The sequence below is a fragment of the Corapipo altera genome, unplaced genomic scaffold, assembly GCF_003945725.1.
Source record: "Corapipo altera isolate COAL_440 unplaced genomic scaffold, ASM394572v1 305, whole genome shotgun sequence".
NCBI lineage: Eukaryota > Metazoa > Chordata > Aves > Passeriformes > Pipridae > Corapipo > Corapipo altera.
Genome location: NW_020885011.1, coordinates 72985 through 90744, shown reverse-complemented (window position 1 = coordinate 90744; position 17760 = coordinate 72985). Strand labels below are relative to the sequence as shown.

The 17760-nt window shown below is 43.2% G+C and overlaps 1 protein-coding gene across 2 annotated transcripts in view; it reads left to right on the top strand.

Annotated features, from left to right (window-relative positions):
* ASPSCR1 (ASPSCR1, UBX domain containing tether for SLC2A4) overlaps positions 1–17760 on the top strand; it is a 38988-nt gene that overhangs the window by 7410 nt on the left and 13818 nt on the right. For both annotated transcript variants that reach the window (XM_027667468.1, XM_027667469.1), the window contains 8 exons: positions 3724–3781; positions 4589–4662; positions 5425–5863; positions 11050–11189; positions 12634–12715; positions 13490–13556; positions 14401–14463; positions 14767–14819. In XM_027667468.1, coding sequence (XP_027523269.1) covers positions 3724–3781; positions 4589–4662; positions 5425–5863; positions 11050–11189; positions 12634–12715; positions 13490–13556; positions 14401–14463; positions 14767–14819 — 976 coding nt within the window. The remainder of the gene's footprint in view (positions 1–3723; positions 3782–4588; positions 4663–5424; positions 5864–11049; positions 11190–12633; positions 12716–13489; positions 13557–14400; positions 14464–14766; positions 14820–17760) is intronic.

The following is a 17760-nucleotide window of genomic DNA, read 5'->3' as shown; positions in this document are numbered from 1 at the left end:
ACTGCTGCCAGAGGAGAGAGGGAGGTTGGAGTCTGAGTCTTGAATCACAATATTATGCTCCTTTGTATGAGAAACTTAATCTCTTGATTCCTGCAGAGCATTGTGTAGGGCTTTCTGTCCCTGACAGAGAATAACTAATTGTGGAACTACAAATGGAGGCAGACTATTCTGGTGGTGGTTTGGTTGTTCACCTTGAGTTGGAGAGTTAACTGTGTTTCATAGTCTGAAGCTTGAATATAGTAGTTTGGATGCACTGGTGTGTCTGTCACTTTCTGCACAATAGGATTTGTTGTGGCTGGGAGAACTGTTCTGAAAGACTGGTGCCTTGGGACTCTTTGGGATGTGTTGCAGCTGGTCTGGAAGTAGTTCTCAGCCCCTGGCTTTCCTAAACTAGATCTGACCCTCAGGACTGGTTTTACAGGTTGCTCAGTTTGGATTTGCTACCTCTGGGTTTCTTTGTGACTCACCTTGTCTCATACCACTGTGGTGTTGCAAGCTTTTAAGTTTTAACCTTTTGATCAAAATGGCATATAGACTGCTACAATTAAACCAAACAGAAGTCTTAGTTCTGGTCTGTGCTTAACAGGTTTGCTCCCCCACATCCTCCATCTGGAAGTCTTTGATCTTCTCTTGCTCTTGAGAATTACTCAAGGATTGGGTATCATAGTTTTGCAGTGGTTCTTTCGGTCCTGAGTGACTTCTGGTTGCAGCTGTTTCACTTACATGTTATTGCAGCTGAGTTTTGAGTCTAAGTGTAAATGTCCTTGATGAATTTTCATGGAATTTAATGGCTACTTCCCTTCATCTTCTGCTCCGTAGGCTGGTTGACTCCTTCCCCATTCAGTTTCTTTTGTCACTTTGTGCTGGGCTAAATAGATTTGTGTTACAATATGGTGTAAGACATTGATTGTATATATGTATTCTTTTAATCAGCTCCTTTGTGAATTATTTTGGACATAACAGAAAGACTAAGTGATATAATATTGACAAAGTTGTTGTTGTTAAGTAACTATGAATATTAAGATGTGTTTGAGTATGCAGACTCTGGTCTTCTGCTGGGCAAGCAGGTTGCTGAAGTGGGAAGGGTTATTTCCTTGTTACCTGAACAGAAAATGTTATCCCTGTCCTGAGGTGGTCTTTCCGTAATGATTGGGTTTATTGCATGCCTGTTTATGGAGTTCCCAGCTATGAAGCAGAAGCCTTTCTGACAGCAGCAGTCAGTGTGGCCACAGCACAGACCATGGAATGTACAGTCACTTCAGAACTAGGCACTTCATTGACTGCTTGGATTTTGACTGTTCTTAAAGGATCCTTTTCCTACATAAATCCTTGAGATAACTTTGTGTCTGGTAATATTGCATCTCGAAATACATGTTTAAATTACATGATGCTGAAGGCAGAATGTTTTAAGTAGTGGGATTCTGTTAACTAAACTCCTTTCCGGGAAAAGTCAGAATGAAGCTAGCCTTGACCACTGATATCGTGTTCATACAATTATTCCCTGTCCCATCCCCCAGGTACAACGCTCACAAATTTAACCACAAGATAGAGACTATACCCTGAGGGTACAAGTATAGATGTAAGTGATGCACTAGATAAAAGCAGTCTGAGTTCCTACTTCAGTTTTTGACACTTGAATGCCAAGTTGATCAATGTTTTGCAGATATATTTAGGAGAAGGTGTGGCTATTACTGCTACTGGGAAATTACAAACAATGCAGAGTAATGCTTGAAGTAGAAATATCTTTTCAAAACTTCTAATTTTCAGTGAAAAATACTGGATTCTTTTTAAGGCTGCTAGGGTCCTGCAGGTTTTGTTTTTTCTTGTGAAGTTCACTGCAGAGATTAGAATCTCGTGGCTGAAGAGGCAGCTAAGTGGAAGTGTTCACATAACCCTGTCAGTCATTTGCAGAGCTCCTCAGGTGTTCAGTAACAAACACTGGTGTAGTTGAGCATAAAATGGCAACCTGTCCTCAGGAACTGGCTCCAGAGGCCTCAGGAGCTGAGCAAGGATGTGTCCTGTTCCTGGGCTGCCAGGGGGATTTCCTCAGCTGCTTTACAGAGAGGTGGTTTCTCTTCGAGTCACAGGTGATGGGTGATAGTTTCCTGGTGGGGTGACTGGAAAGCCATTCCCTCCCTGAGGCTGGACTGCAGAGATCAGTAAGACCAAGTGAATTTTACCATGAGGAAGAATTGCCGGTGTTTTGCGTTTGATGATAAACCAGCTGTTGCAGTGCAGATGGTACATACTGCTCCTTACCAGGGGATATCCTGCAAGGGCAGGGAGCCTGGGACAGAATGTGTTAACAAGAGCTGCTGGGGTGTAAGGAGAAGGATAAACCTCATCAGTTCTCATTGTGTTGATGGGGAATATCCTGGGGCAACATTCTCAGCTTTTATAGTTACCCAGGCTGAGCTAGGTTGAAATGTCTGAATCTGAAGCTTCTGAAAAAAATGCTTGCGAGAATTCAGCCAAGTCTCTTTCCAAACCACCACTGTCTCGGGGTGGACAGTGTTTTCCTAGTCACCTTTTACCACTGATATGCTTGGAGTGAGAAGCAAACTATTCTCCTTAATGTCATGATTTACCACGTTCTCAGCTGATTTCAGTTTGAGTTTTGCTTTGCTGGAGTGGAGACCAACATGAAAGAGAGTTTCTTCTGGTGTTGGATCTAATGCTCTCACTGATTTCAATGCTTCAGCATAATGTACTGGTTAATTCTTTAAGGCTCTTTTTACGTTTTTACAGACGTCTGAGGTTTTCTTGCTGCAAGTGCCAATCCTTTTTTTCTTCCTTTTGAAATCACATCATCTTGGCTAGGTGAGAACTGAGACTTGCTATGAAAGGCAGTGATTGTCTTTTTCCTGTCCATCTTCTGTGTTTGATCAAGTGAATATGCAATAAAGCTTCTCTTTTACTGGAATGCCTCAGAATTGTTATCTAGAGGAAAATGGAAAGAGTAGCATCTTACTGGTTTTTCCCTGTTTTAATGATGATCTTCACTTATGTTTTCCTCTGCAGATGGCATGTTAGAAGTTTGCATAATTGATAATATGTGTCCTGTGTCTCTGAAATGCTAAAATATGGGTTGATTTTCACTTTGTCTAGAGTGACAGCCTTTCCTTTGCCTTTATTTTCTCCATGGTCTCCAGAATCTGGAAGTTTCTGCTGTTCCTTTTTTTGTTTGTTTGTTTACTTTCTTTTTTCTTTTTTAAACTGACACTAAGACAGGGAAATTCTTTGTCCACAGTTTATTTGCTTTTGAGCAGTATTTAATTCTATTTGTTGCTGTGCATATGTGGAAAGAAATGGACCTCTCCCCAGGGAAAGTTCAGTGACTGTAAACAGTAAAGAAGTCTTGAACTTAGATAAGGGATTAAAAAGAGCAAGTGTAATTAAGTCATGTCCAGATTGGGTACTGAGGCACACGAAGAATGATGAGCTCAAATTTATCTAGTAAGATCAACTAATTTATGAATTAACTTTAATTATTTCTGCTTTGTTGTTGAACTTTTAGACCGTGTTTAAGTAAAAGTGAATGCATTGGAGTAAATTCTTTACCTAATGTCTAAGAGAGATCCTGTGAACTATGTAATGGTTATTGCTGGAGGAAAATGGAGGAGAGTATTGCCAGCTGATTTCACTTTGTACTGTTACTCTGCACTGGTTTTGGAGGGGGTGGGCTGTTGTGCAGATGCTGCAGTGTTTTGCTCTTTCTTGCAGGGAGTTGATGGAACAGCATGGTGAATTCTCTCCAGTCTGTATTTACATGCGAGATGAGGTAAGGCAGCAAAGGCCTCTCAACTGTCAACCCTAAAAAATAAGAAAAAGCTTAGCTCTACTTTCCAACCTGGAAAGTGTTTCTTTTGAACTTTCTTGAGAGGGGAAGTAGAAAAATGTTGGTCTTTTCAAAGCATGACGTGTCTGTGTGGAAAAAAGCTCTCTTGGAACAGAACCCTGGGCCGTTGAGATCTCTGAGCCCATAAAATGAGCTCAATGACCTGTTTGTGTTTTTCTTTCCAACTTCTTTTAAAGCTTGAGTCAAAACAGTGGTTTCATTTTAATAAATATTTGCTTTTCTCTGTGTTTTGATCTTCTGCTATTAAAGTTTTGTTTAATATTTTGTATGTGCGTATTATGGAATTTGCTCTCCCTGGCTGTCCCCTTCACTTCCCACTGACCTCTGTGGACAGATTGTCTTTATTCTGGAACAGGTCATTGCAGGCAGATGAGAGGTGTATGTAAGGAAGGCGGCTGTCCTGCAGCTCTGAGGTGCTGTCTGTCGTTTAACTTCTGCTGTGAAAGTAATGCTTTGCTGCAGTTTGATCCCATTTGGGTGTGTGTATGGGACAAAAATACATGTAGGTCATCTTCCCTTGAGATCACTTAATAAGCTGTGAATTTGGTAAAACAGTATAGGTGAATACAGATTCAGGTCTGATTTAGAACTGTAGAAAGAATGAGTTTTGATCTGTTTCTGGTGCTGTGTGGTGCTTCTTTTGATATAGGCTTCTTTCTAGAAAGAGCACTATATGTGCTCTCCTGGGCAAGCAGTGGCCATAATTACTCTCCTTTGGTTTTGTTGCAGATATCAGGAAAAGATGCCCTGGAGAAGACAACACTGAAATCACTTGGCTTGAGTGGAGGCAGTGCCGTTGTCAGGTTGGGAGGAGCAAAGTTTGGCCTCGTTATTTTTCCTTTCCACTCTGGTGGTGAATTTATTTTGTTTCAAATACCAAAAAAAGGGGCAAAAAAATTTGAAAACTACAAACATTGTGGCATTCAGTAATTATTGCATTTGCCTGTTTATCTCAAACTGCTGCCCAGATGTGCTTCCCACAGCTGCAGCTGCTGGCACTGACTAGTCATGTGCAGATTAAAAGAGCTTGTTTGTTTCTTTTCTTTTTTTTTTCTTCTTTTTTTTTTCTTCTGTGATTGGAACAGACAATTCAAAGTTAAAAGTCTTTCTCAGAGGGCAATCAGCTACCACTTCATTCTTCCCTGCTCTGGATCTCAGGCACTGAACTCCCAGCCCCTGCAGTTCCTGCTGTCTGTTGGAGGGTGAGGTGGGGACAGGGGCAACCTTTCTATGATCTCCTGGCCAGCTCCTTGCAGTATTTACAGAAGGCAGGAGTGATTAGAAGCTGTGCTTTACAACTGACTGCTGTTTTTCCCTGGAAGACAGTTTTCTTCTGGTGGAGCAGGTTCCTGTTCTGTTTTGTTGCACAACCCCCTGGTCCCCTACCCCTCCCTTCACAGCAGCTGGAGGTTGTGCTCTGTGAGTGTCTGGAAGAAGCAAATTGTTAAATCAGGGGTGCATTTGAATCAGCTGTTGCCTTTGTGTCACGGTCACATTGAGAATGGGGAGGGCAATACTCTTGGAATTGTGATTTTATTTTTATTCCTGTTGGTGTCTTCTTAAAGAGTTGTCATGAAGAAACGCAGTTCATCTGGTCAGGAGGAAGCTGTGGGCGCCATGGTGCCTTGTAATGAGCCAGCAGTGAGGCCACACTCTATGGAGGGAGCAGAGGATGTGCTCCTACCTCAAGCAACCACATTCCCAAAGGACTTGGACCACAGGGATGTGGCCATGTCTTTAAACAGCAGCACACACAAGCAAGACTCGACTAAAGAAACTCATGCTAGCGTGGAGGAGCTGTGGCCTTCCTCAGAGCCCGAACATACCCCATTGGTTCCTTTTTTTGGAGATGGAGAGCATCTGGGGGATTCTTCTGTAGCTACACCATCCTCTGGGTTAGATATGCCATCTTCAAAGATGCCAACAACTTTTTCCAGCCCTGGAGGCCCTTCTAAGCCAAAGAAGTCTAAGAACAGCCAAGAATTTCAAAAGGAGCGAGAACAGGTAAGGGAAAACGTGTTTGCAGTTTGGGCAATGAGGGCTTTTCTTTATCCTGCCTTGCCTGAGGCTGAGCTCCCATGAGGAAAAAGATGTTTCCAGATTTAAGCCTTTTTTCCCCATGTCATAGGGTTAGGTACCTTGGTGACATACAGTTCTGCCTGAGTTCAGTAAGGAAGCAGAAAATAGGAAGGAAGTGAGCTTAAGAATTTGCTGTCCAGAGGCAAGCAAAACTTTAAACCTTTAGGTATCCTTGATGAGTGGTTCAAATAGAAACAACACAGCTGCATTAAATGACAGTCCAGGAGAGCCTACACCTCTGTGCCTCGAATTTCATGCAGATTTCATGAACCAACGCCCACTTTGTCGCCTGAGCCCCAGGTACTTGTTTGTCTCTTAAAATCTGATGTGTAGCTTTGCTAAAGATGAGCAGAGTTTGGTCTTCAATTTCATTTTCTTAATATTGCAGATGAAGCAGAAACCTTTCATCCTTTTACTTCTGTATTTCTGCCTGCTTATAGAAGTGTTTTCTGTCTTGATCTAAAATATCTTACTTCTTAAATATTAAGTCTACCTCTCTTTAACCCCTTTCCTAGAAAGACGAATTGCACATCTCTCCATTGTTGATGTCTCTGAAGTGAAACTGTGTTTGTGAAAACTAAAAATACTTGAGCCCATGTAGAGATACCAGAACTGATGGCTGAAGAGTGCTGTGATGCCATCCCAGGGTGACCTGGGAATGATGTGAGGTGTGCTTTCTGTAGGGCAGCTGTATGGAATTGAATGCCTTCAGCAAGGTTGGGTATGTCTGGAAAGCAGCGTAAAATTAAGCACAAGAGCCATTCAGTTAATAACTTACTCCTCATTATTGTGCACTATGAGTTTCACATTCTGGATTCTCACTGACCAGTTCTTTCCTTGCTCCTTCACTGCACACATCATTCCTGAGGCTGCTTTCGTCTTCAGAGACCCCCTTCCTTGTTTCTGCCTCTTTGGTACCTTGTAGAGTTAGAGGTTTGAATTCTTCTCTGGTTCTGATCCAGCCAGGATTGAATAGTGAAAAACTATAAATAGAAATAAAGGATACCTGGGGAGCTTCAAAGGGAGCTCAGTCCAGGAGGAATTTAGCAAGACTGTGGATTTTTTCTTGTTGATGTAGAGACTCCACCTTGGTTGACTTCTTTGTGGTTGCAGTTCATTCTTGATGAGTTCTGAATTGTTTAGGAACAGAAACCAGACCCTGGAAGGACTCTGAGCAGTTACGAACTGCACAAGTAACAGAAAGAGGCCTTGCCAACCCAGTGGTGAATATTTTGGTATATTAGAAACATGTTTGGGTCCGTCTAATCAGTGTTATTTCACATTTTAGAATAGACCCTGAGCTTGGAAAACTAAACAGTGGGTTGGGTGACTTGTCCAGTCTCACGTGTTGCTTGTTTCAGTTGCACTCTCACCTACCAGCGATTTGTAAAGGAGGAGTTTCCATTGTGTCTGGGAGGGGAGGGAGCAGTGTCAGGGTTTGTGGTGGTATCCTTCACCAGTCTTGTTGCCCATGCTTCTCTGCACGCTGGCTGGAGGGGCAGAACTCCCTCCATCATTTCACTGACTTCACAGCCTGACGTGGAGCTGTGGTGTTGGGCATGGGCTGAGTGCTGGTGGTTGAAGGACTCTGATGAACTCGTGTCTTTCTCAGAATCGTAGTCCAGTTCAAACCACTCGGAGGCACTTCTGGAGCCAGCCGCCCTTCCAGTCTGAAAACAGCTTTGGGAGCAGCTGCAGATTCTGTTGGGGGGGTTCTGTCCTTGTGTTAAACAGCATGTGATTTTGACGGCTGCTTTCAAGCCCTTTGATCTCTGGTGCTTTTGCTGCTGATTGATTACATTTTGTTCCCTCCTCCATTCCTGCCATCCTCTGCTCTCCTTACTCTCAGCAGCAACAGCCAAGCAGGGCAAGCCACATGGCATCTGCTTTTTGTCCCTTTTCAGTCCTGAGGAAAAAACCCAAAACAAAACAAATTATTTTTAAACATCAAAGGTCCATTTTTATAAAGGAATCTTCCCATTAATGCTTGCCTGTGTGTGGTTTTTGAAGCTGAAGAGAGAGGCTGGATAAAATCTGTGCCGGCGTCCCTTCGTTTCTTGGGCTAAAGATGGTTTACAGACAGCTGCATGCTGACTTTGATGTCAGAACGTTAATTATTAGAAAGTAACTTTACACCAGATTCCCCACGAGATTAGGGCTCCCAGAGGTGGTGGGGAGGAAGCGGGTCGCTGGGGAGAGCTTGCTGCTGTGGAAAGCACTATAGCCACTACTTCACCCAAAATGAAATAAAAGTTTTCCTCGGCTTACCTGCTTCCTTGGGTCCAGAGTGGTGACTACAGAGTGAATTGCATTCTTCCTGACACCTGGTTTTGTCATGTAGACTGCACTTACACAGACACTACTGTGAACGTGTGGCTTCAGCCTCACCGTGGAAAGGGCCCGACATCTCAGCTTTGGTAGAAGTATAGACTTTGGAGAAGGAAGTTGCCAAACTTTAACGCAGCATCTTTGGCTCTTGGAAGAGATCTCTGACAGAAATAGGGCAGCAAAGCACACAGCTTGCTTTCTTCCAGGTTACATAATGGAAGATAGAACATCCATGTGGTGGCCATTTATTGTTACAGGAAATGCTCACCTTTCGTTACAGTTGCAGAAAACATTGGCTTTGCAGTGGGCTGGGAAGTGACTTGGTGTTCGTGGAGCCTCTTCTGTAATCGTTGTGGGAAGTTAGTTTTTGGATTCTGTCTACACTTCAGGACTTCTGGAGCCTGCAGCAAGGAAGAGGAGTGAACACTTAGGACTGGAATATGTCTGCCCTCTGCCATGTCATGATTCTCTGTGCCTTGATGGCAGTCTTTAGCTGTCACCATGGTTTGAACAGGGGTTGGCCTTTTCCCTGTGGAAACTTGCTGCTGTTGGGATTTGCTAAAGTGCTTGTTAGAGCCATTACTAAACAGTAACTTTAGGATTTGTTAATGGAGATTTTGGGAGTTCTCTCCATCATATCCCAGCACCCTTCACAACATGCCATAGGATACGCCTCCTCAGTCTTTTGAGTTTGGGGTTTTTTTGGGAAGAAGTCCAGTTTCAGGAGGTGTTTAGAATGAAATGAAACTTGAACCTTTTTAAGGAGATTAAAGTATACCTGGTTATTGGGGAGGCCTGATTAATTCTCTGGCCTCTGATGTAGATGTGCCCTCACTGGATCATGGGACAGCAAGGCTCCTTCTTAGAGGGTGGTCCTGGGCGCTTGGGGTCCCTTCTGCAGCACTGGGCACCTCCCCCTCCCTGGGCCCCGGGAAAGCTGCAATCAGGCTCCTTCACCCGCTGGTTAGGGCTGACCCTGCTCAACTTTCTAAAAGTAGCCAAGGGTCCCACCCACACAACCTCGCTCTTTTAATTTCTCAAATTACCCTTTAGTGCCCACAAGTAGAGTGAACATTGCCTTGTAATTTGTGTTGTGCTTTTGACAATTGAGAAGACTCCTGTTCCCAAGGGGCCTGGGGGAAGGGAGACTGGATGGAGGGAGGAGTGTTAATTAGGATTGGAAAGAGTGTATGAGGGAATGAAGGGAGAAGAAATGGGCAGTGGGTTCATTCACAGAGCCTACAGCCCTGTTAGGCTGACAGCTGACTGGGAAGAAATGCTGAATTAACTACCAAAGTTTTTGTTCCTACGGGCCTCTTCAGCCATGGGCTGTGTCCTCCCTTCATCTCCTGTAGCCTTCAGTGTGCTGTTCTGTACGTTTGTGCCTTTAAACCGTTTTTGAATTTAGAAAGCTTGACTTGTGTGAGAGCCAGGAGGTGTAACTGCCTCTTGTGTACTTGACTCTGGTCATGGTTTGTATTCACACACAGCTGCTGCTTTGGGCGTAAGAGAGAGCAGCGAGCACATAACCTTTCCTGGAGAGGGATCCATAATGTCCTGCTGCCTGCAGAGATGGCAAATAGGACACCTTGGTCTAAGTGGCTGGGGCTTTGATTTAGGTTTTTTTGGTGTTGTGGGTCTTGGTGTTGGCTTTTTTTTTATTTTGTTTTGTTTTTTTCATAACTGCAGCCACAGTCCTAGGCTAGGCCATAGTTTTGCTGGAAGGTTTGCCATTGTGATGCCCAGCTCTAGGCTCTGGAGGCCAGGGGAGCAGGCAGCCAGGCTGCCTGTGCCCTGCTGGGCAGGGGAGAGGGGTGTCTGTGCGGCATGGATCCTCTGGGCTGGAGGGAAAGTTGCCAGTATTAAGTACCTTTATTGTAGCTGATGCCTACAGAGAACTGCTCCCCTCTCATCTGTGTGCTCTGGCTGCACCAAAGGCTGATCTCAGTGCAAAGTACTTTGTAAGTGCAAAACAAAAGGAATTTTCACTGTTTAAGGGACCCTTCTGCACAGCAGACACCAGGGTAAAAATTTGAAAGGTGTGCAATGGATCCGTGCAGTGGTTTAGTTCAGAGAGCTGAACAGATCAAAAACTATCTTACCAAAGCAAAGGATTGTTCCCTAGAGTAAGGAGAAAAGGAGTGGGCCCTGGCTGTTGGCTCTGTGGCAAGAGAATGTGAAGCAAAGAGAACACAAGACACAATGCAAGCCAGGAGTGCGTGGTGGATGGAAAAGCTTCCAAGGGCACTATAGTCTGTAGAATGAAGGATAACACCTGTGTAAGTTGTGTGCTGCCTGTAGAGTGGCAAGGAAATGGTTACATACTGAAAGAGGTTTGGAGTAGAGCAGAGAGGTCAGGTAGGGTTTTGGGATAGTCATTTCTGAGCGCTTGTAACTTGCTAGAAGTGTGGTTTGGCCACAAAGTACCGTTGTATTGTTGGTGAAGAGGCACTCCCTGAAAAGGAGTTCTCTCTCCTTACCTTAGGTGACTGCTGAGGTTGTTATCCTGAGTTTCCTGTACTGACAGTGGAGAGCAGCCAGCTACTCACCTGGCAGTAGAGATCCCTGCTGCTGTTGGGAGGGGGATTGTGCCCAAAGCTGTATCAGCTGTAAAGAATGACAACACTGACAACCTCTCTATGTCTGATCTGAGTGCCAGGAATTCCACACTAGTGATTGTATTTCAGTTTGCAAATACAGTCCTGTTACTCTTTTTCAGGAACCTTATAGGATAAGCAAAACAGTGCATTTTAAACTAATTGAACCTAATTTTTATTCTGTAGCTTGTAGAACGAGAGCCCCTTGTGTGTCACTTAGACCTACTGGAACAACTTCCTGATGGCCCAGAAGAGCTTCCTGATGAATTCTTTGAAGTCACAGTGGATGATGTACGGAAACGTTTGGCACAGCTGCAGAGTGAGAGGCAAGTTCCCTTTCTGTTGTGAGTGAGATTGTGCTGTGTCCTGTCATTGAGCAGAGCAACAGTGACCAGCAGAGCTTGTTGCATTTTTGGCCAGTAAGAAAGACCCTGTATTTTAGGTAGCAGAATTAACCATTTATTAGACCTCATCAGGAGACCAACTTTGAGACATTACCTAAAAAGAAATAAAGCAAAATCAGACTTAGCCACAAGTCAAGACCTGAAAATGTTTGGAACAGAAACATACACACAGAGGAAGGATAGGAAGCTGACTAACTACGTATCTCACTGTTCAAGTAGCTTGCTTTCAAATATTCATGGTTTTACTTATTGGACTCCAGTTCGATAAAAACTCAGATTAAGATAAACTGGCCTTCCAGTCACAGCAGCATTTTGCCATCTGTATGTTCCTTAAAGAAATTCATTTCAGGAATGTATTTAAAGTGGGTCATAGCATTCCTTTAAACATTACAATAATTCTCCAAGACTTTGAACAGTCTTCTTTACACTGTAACCTGGTCTGAGTTGAACTCTTTACTTGGAGCTGACATTTCTTCCCACAGGCCACTGAAATCTACATGAGTATATAGATTGACCTGAAAATTGCTCTGCTGCTTGTGGATCTGGAGTATTTAGTGGTACAAATTTAGAGTCAATTTGGTTGGGGGTTACTGGAATACAGGCCCCTCAAAAAAGACCTAATTTTCAAATGTGCTGATGCTTGTAATCCCTTTTCCCCTTACAGCCAGCGATAAAAATAAAGGCAAGTTACACACTGGTTATTCAGAATTAAGTGCAAAGAGAAGGGACTGAAGCTGAACATGGGATCTGTTGGGTCTAAGCTGATTTCATTACTTAGGGGAAAATACGTAATTATTTTCTTAAAGTTAGTTTCATCTTAAATGCTGGTAGACTTTTATTTTGCACCCACTATTTCTTTTTGCACACCAGTCTACATGCCAGTTCTTGAAGGATCTTCTTGAATGAAACTTCTCATTTTTATTTTGTTTCCCTGTTGCTAAGTAATACTTATTAATTTCTTGTCCCAGTATTGTTTTTTTAACTTCAGTAGCTCTTCTCCCTCCCTGGAATAATCATGTCCAACCTTAGTCTCTGCTTTATTGGATTAATCTCTTCTCGAGTAGTCTAAACAAACTTTCCCCTCCTCTTCTTAAGATCTTTTCTGGCAGCTGTTGTGGTGAACTTATTTTTAAACTTGTACAATAAAAGTAATTTTATATGGTATTGGTGCTGATGCTCAATAGTTTCATATGTGAGATTTTGGGATAAGAACCACAGGAGATGGGGAAAATGCTATGAGAGATGCATGGAACAGTTGAGCAGTTCTCATCAGCCCTGCTTGGACCTTAAGGATGCTATCTTAATAAAGTAAAAATACGTCATAAAATTACAGAAGTGACAACTTGTCCTCTTCCCATGTCTCTAGGAAACGCCTGGAAGAGGCTCCACTAATGACAAAGTCTTTGAGGGAATCTCAGCTGAAGGAGAAGTTAGAGCGTTACCCAAAGGTAATATATGTTCTTTTTCCCTCTCTGGCTAGTCCAGACTTGAAGTTTGAGTAACTTTGGGATTCAGTTGTGATCAACAGGTTCTTAAGCTCTGCTTGTAGGAAGACTTTTCAAATTCCTGTCCCTGTTAATTGTTTGTGGGACTTGCATAACAGTTGTGCCCTCTGAAGTCAGCTATCCTGTAATCACATGGTTGAGTGACAGGCAGTATAACTCCTTCTGTTCTGTTCCAGATGTTTCAAAATCTTTCTGTTGTGCACACAACAGTCTGTATGACTGAGTTTTCCTACCTGCCTCTCCTCTGTAGACATTTTGTTAGGGTCTCATTGAAAGTTAAATGATTTGATGTTACAAGTGGATTTATTTTACTCTGTAAATATGATCCTAATGCAGTTCTCAAGTTAAGTGCTTTCTGACCAATGCTGAAAATAGAATGGTCTGAGTTACTTCAGAGGTATGGCAAGAGGATTCCTGCTGCTGTGGACACTTCAGAATGCTGGTACACTGTCTGTCCCTGTCCAAGAGGGACTGTCTGTGTTGTTTATGCATTGTTTAGCACAGGGAGCTTCTGATGTCTGAGTGCTTTGATAGATGAGCTCTCTTGCCCCCTCTGAAAGCCAGACAGCCCCTGTTCCCTGAGAAGCTGCACAGCACTGTTAGCCATTAAAAAAACCAAACAAACCCAGAACCACCAACTTGCAGATTCTAAGCCAAGGACAGGTGTTACAGAGCAGCGATAAACCACTGACCCAATGTGCTTTGCCTCTGGTTTAGGTGGTGCTGAGAGTTCATTTTCCAGACCGCCACGTCCTGCAGGGGTTCTTCCATCCCAGTGAAACCGGTAAGACCGATCACCCCCTCAGCCCGGGCAGATGCAGCTCATGGCTCTCACCATGACAGGAGAGAGGGCTTTGGGCAGGTATTTCTGCTGTCCGGGGAAGTAAAACAGCTCTGAAAAAGCAGCAGTAGGCAGTTGCACTGTCCTTGCAGGGCCCCTGAATGAAATAAGAAGAGCGTTTGGGCTAATTCACTTAGCTAAGGGCTACTTGATGGAGGCTGTCAAGCTGCTTGATGACAAAATATTTGTGCTTAGGAAGCCGTCCCACTTGCTGTCCACCTTGTTTGTGTCCAAATGATGTGTTATTGGGATGCATTTCCACACTTCCTCTGTGTTAATGTTTTGGGGGAAAAACAACTCCCCCTTCCCCAATCCAAAACAAGCTCTAAAAAGCAGAAAGAAGAAAAAGAAGCTTTAGCTACTCTACTAAGAGGGGATGAACCTTTCTGGCTCTGTCAATTCACAAAAGACAATCAGGCCATGCACCAAGTAGCTCTTACTGTTATTACTGGAGATCTTATTCTCAGCTGGCAGCCATGGTTACCTGCACAAGTTTTTTGATATGAAGTAATAAGTAGTTACCAGTCTCACTTGGCTGCTCTCTGTAGCTGCTGTTGGATTTTCCAGATTTTGATAAGGGACCAGCATGTCCAAGTGGTTTAGTTGGTTGTTTGGTTTGTTTGCTTGTTTTTTCTACAAGAGATTTGTAATAGCAACAGTGTACTCTGGAGGAAAAGTCAATCTTCATACATTATAGAGGCAATTCTACTGTTACAGTTCAGCCTTTTTGCCCAATATTTGAAGAAACAAGTGTAATTCAGCAAAACTCTCTTTCCTTTTTCCACAGTTGGCATTTTGAGAGACTTTGTAAGAAGCCACCTTGCCGATGCAGAGTTGCCATTTTACTTGTGTGAGTGCTGTTGGTAATATTTGGCCTTACTTTACAAAGCCTGTTCCTAGCTGTGGTATGTATGGGATCTGTTGATGCCTGAGATATGACTGGGGGAGGAATGCCTTCCCTAAACACAGCCTCACAGTGCAAAGAAGGTATAAGCTACTCCCTTAACCGTGTTATGCTTCTGCCTATGAAGCAGCCTCTGTGGGCATATGAACATGTCACCCCTTCAGGGAGTGGGGATCCTTTCCATACCTGCTGTATTTGCTGTTCTGGTTGCTGGGTGGTCCTGCTTTGTAACTTGTTTTTTAACTTCAGTTGTTGCACCTCCCAGAATCATCTTGAACGATGAAAGTCTGACACTGTTTGAGGTAAGGACTCACACGTGTGCTCTGTGATTCTCTCTGGCTTGTGCTCCCCTTTACCCTGCCGTAGGCTGTAGTTACTTTCAAAAGAAGCTGTGTAATGCTGTCATCCCTGTAGGCTTCTGCTCAGCTGAGGCTAATGGAACAGGTGTTTTGGAGCACAAACTCTTCACCAGAAGAGGTCCACCTTGTGCAGCAGTAGGCACGGGCACATTGGGGCAGGGGTGGGGGAGTCGCATTGTTTTGTGCACACACTCTGTACCACGCGGAGTCAGAGCTGTTTTTAACCTGGAATTGGTGTTGCAAGAGCTTAGCTGAGTTTGCTCTATCTGTAGCTGGGCTAGGAGAGTAAGAGATGTGAAACTGGATGTGGAAAGGGAACTATTTTCAATTTCTACAGCAGGAGCTAGAGGCCACAGTAGACAAAAATCTGACCTTTTTGAAATCACTATGTGAGAATTTATTTCAAGTCAGTGTGTACATTGAGGAATATATGGCCTCTGTGTGTAATTTTTCTCAAGGGCTGAAATACAGGTTTTCAAATTCAGATTCCTGGAGATTTTTTACAAGTGTCAGATAAATTGGCCTTGAAGTCTCTGGCCGGAGACTCTTGGCTGTGTAAATCACAGGTGTTAAGAGAGTGATCGAGTGATTTTACCAGTGACTTTGCCCCAGACTCACCCTGTTTAAAATGTTCTGTCATTCAAAATTCCATAGACCTTTCAGACTGATGCATCAGAGATCCTGCAGAATAAAGGCTCATGCAGTTGCAGTGAGAATTCTTGCTTGATGCCCCTGAGGGAGCAGAAGGGCTGGGGTGGGGAGAGGGATAGAGAAAGAGACTTTTCAGGCAGCATGGTGAATTAGGTAGGGATTAGCCTCTGAAGTTGTTTGCAGTGGAGCTTTCCAAGTTCCACAACTTCCTGCCCAGGCCATGTGGAAGAGATACACGTGTAGCTGCTTTTAGAGGATTGAATGTTCAGGCCTGTATCTGCCTCCTGTTCACCCAGCCCCTGGTGCTGGCTGTGAGTGCCTTGTTAGCTTTGATCTGTCTTCTAAAAAGTTCAAAATCCTCTGCTTACCTCTATTTACCCCTTCCCTGCCTCCCCCACCCTGCAGTACTGTTCTTTTATTTTCTCCTTCTCAGTGCACATCTCATGTTTCTCTGGATGTCTTCTGAAACATGGCTTGTGCAGTGAAACACCACAGGAAAAATTACACCTTCTTGTCTTTGAAATAAGAAACTTTATGGCAGGAATTTTATTTAATTTGTTGTGTTAAAGCCTTTGTTCCGTACCTGGCACCATTACTGGTGCTTGTTATATATGTGGCAATTTCCCAGTTTCTTAATTGTGACATTTACCGTGGAATTCATTCCTTGTGGCAGCTCCCTGAAACAAAAAATGTGTTAAATTAGTGCTCTCTAAAGACTTTGAGTTGCCTTACAGCCCAGTCTTAGAGACTTCATTAGAAATCACAACTTGTTGAAGAACCTGGTTGATTTTAGTGTCAGACATCTCCAGGTGTAGTGACTTTCCTTGGACTGCAGTGCTTGCTGTGGCACATGGCAAAAGTGCGAAGCCTTGACGTTGGTACACAGCTGGGACTGTTAGAGATAATATGCTTGAAAGCTGAAAATTATTTGCAAATTGCCTGTTTTAAGGAAGGATATTTTCTCATTTCTCATATCCTCTCTCTCAATACGAAAGATGAATAGTGTCCAGCTAAGATAAAGGGTATCAAATCCAAAGTTGATTTAAGATATGTTTTTATTCATGCCACATACGGTCACAGCACAGTCAAACTAATTAGGAAGCGGTTACATGGAGAATTTGAGTATAATTAAAGTAAAAATGGAGTTTTTAAGCACAGCCTTAACTACACAAAATCATTACAATTACTTGCAAAATGTGGAAAGCAAGTAAAATCTCATGCTTAGAATATTATTTAGGGATTGTAACATGGCACTGTGAAGACATTATTATCACATTAGTTAACAGTTGCATGACTTGGCATTTTTGGCTTACCCAGCTGGCTCAGCATAGGTAAATGTGATGCATGTACAGGGGCAGTAATTAGAGCGTCATACATGGCTCAGTGAGCTCTTGTGTTGATTGTTACCTTGTGGAGCAAAGTCTTAAGGCGATGAAATCATCAGCTCATTACTGAATAGTAATCACACTAAGACAAAAGTCTCCTTCCCAAAAGCAAAGTATTCAGAACAAAATAGAGAGCATCACTATGTATAGACCCAGGTTTTGGGTGAATAACTTATGCAGAACTGGTCTTGCATCTTCAAAAGTAAGTGGTGAAGCTGCAGAGGAGGACAGTGAGGATCATCAGAGGTCTGCGATGTCTCCTGTCCAAAGAAAGACTGAGTAGGATAGAACTGGTCAGTCTGCAAAAGATGTGACTGGAAAAGGAGCAACATGCCAAGGAGAAGCTGGAATGGATTGAGTTCTTGCTCTCTCGTATAAGTGAGTGGCATCAAGGGAGGCAAGCAGGAGTTGGAATAGATGGAAGAAGGCAGCTGTTCATGCATCAGAAAACTGAAGTGTAGAATTGCTTGTCGTAGGGTGCTATATACTAGAAGTATATATTGGTTCGAGAGAAATTTGGACAAGTTCAGGGAAGATATTTAGTGAGACTGTCTTATATATAGAAACCATCTCAGGAAGCTTCTGAATTGAAAATCATTGCTAGCTAATATTATTAGGGGAAAGTATCACATATATAACCAAGGATACTCTTCTCTGTGCATCTGGTTGTTGTTCACTGTTAGGATACTGGCTGGATTGAACGGACTTGGCTCTGCCTACGGTTCTTCTGTCCTTGGAAGAGCTGTGTTTAATGCCAGTGGACATGTAGACTGTGTCCCTTTCAGGTCATGGTTTGTTATGGAAGGAATGCTTCTGTGTGTTTATCAACGTTTTACTTGGATGAAGCA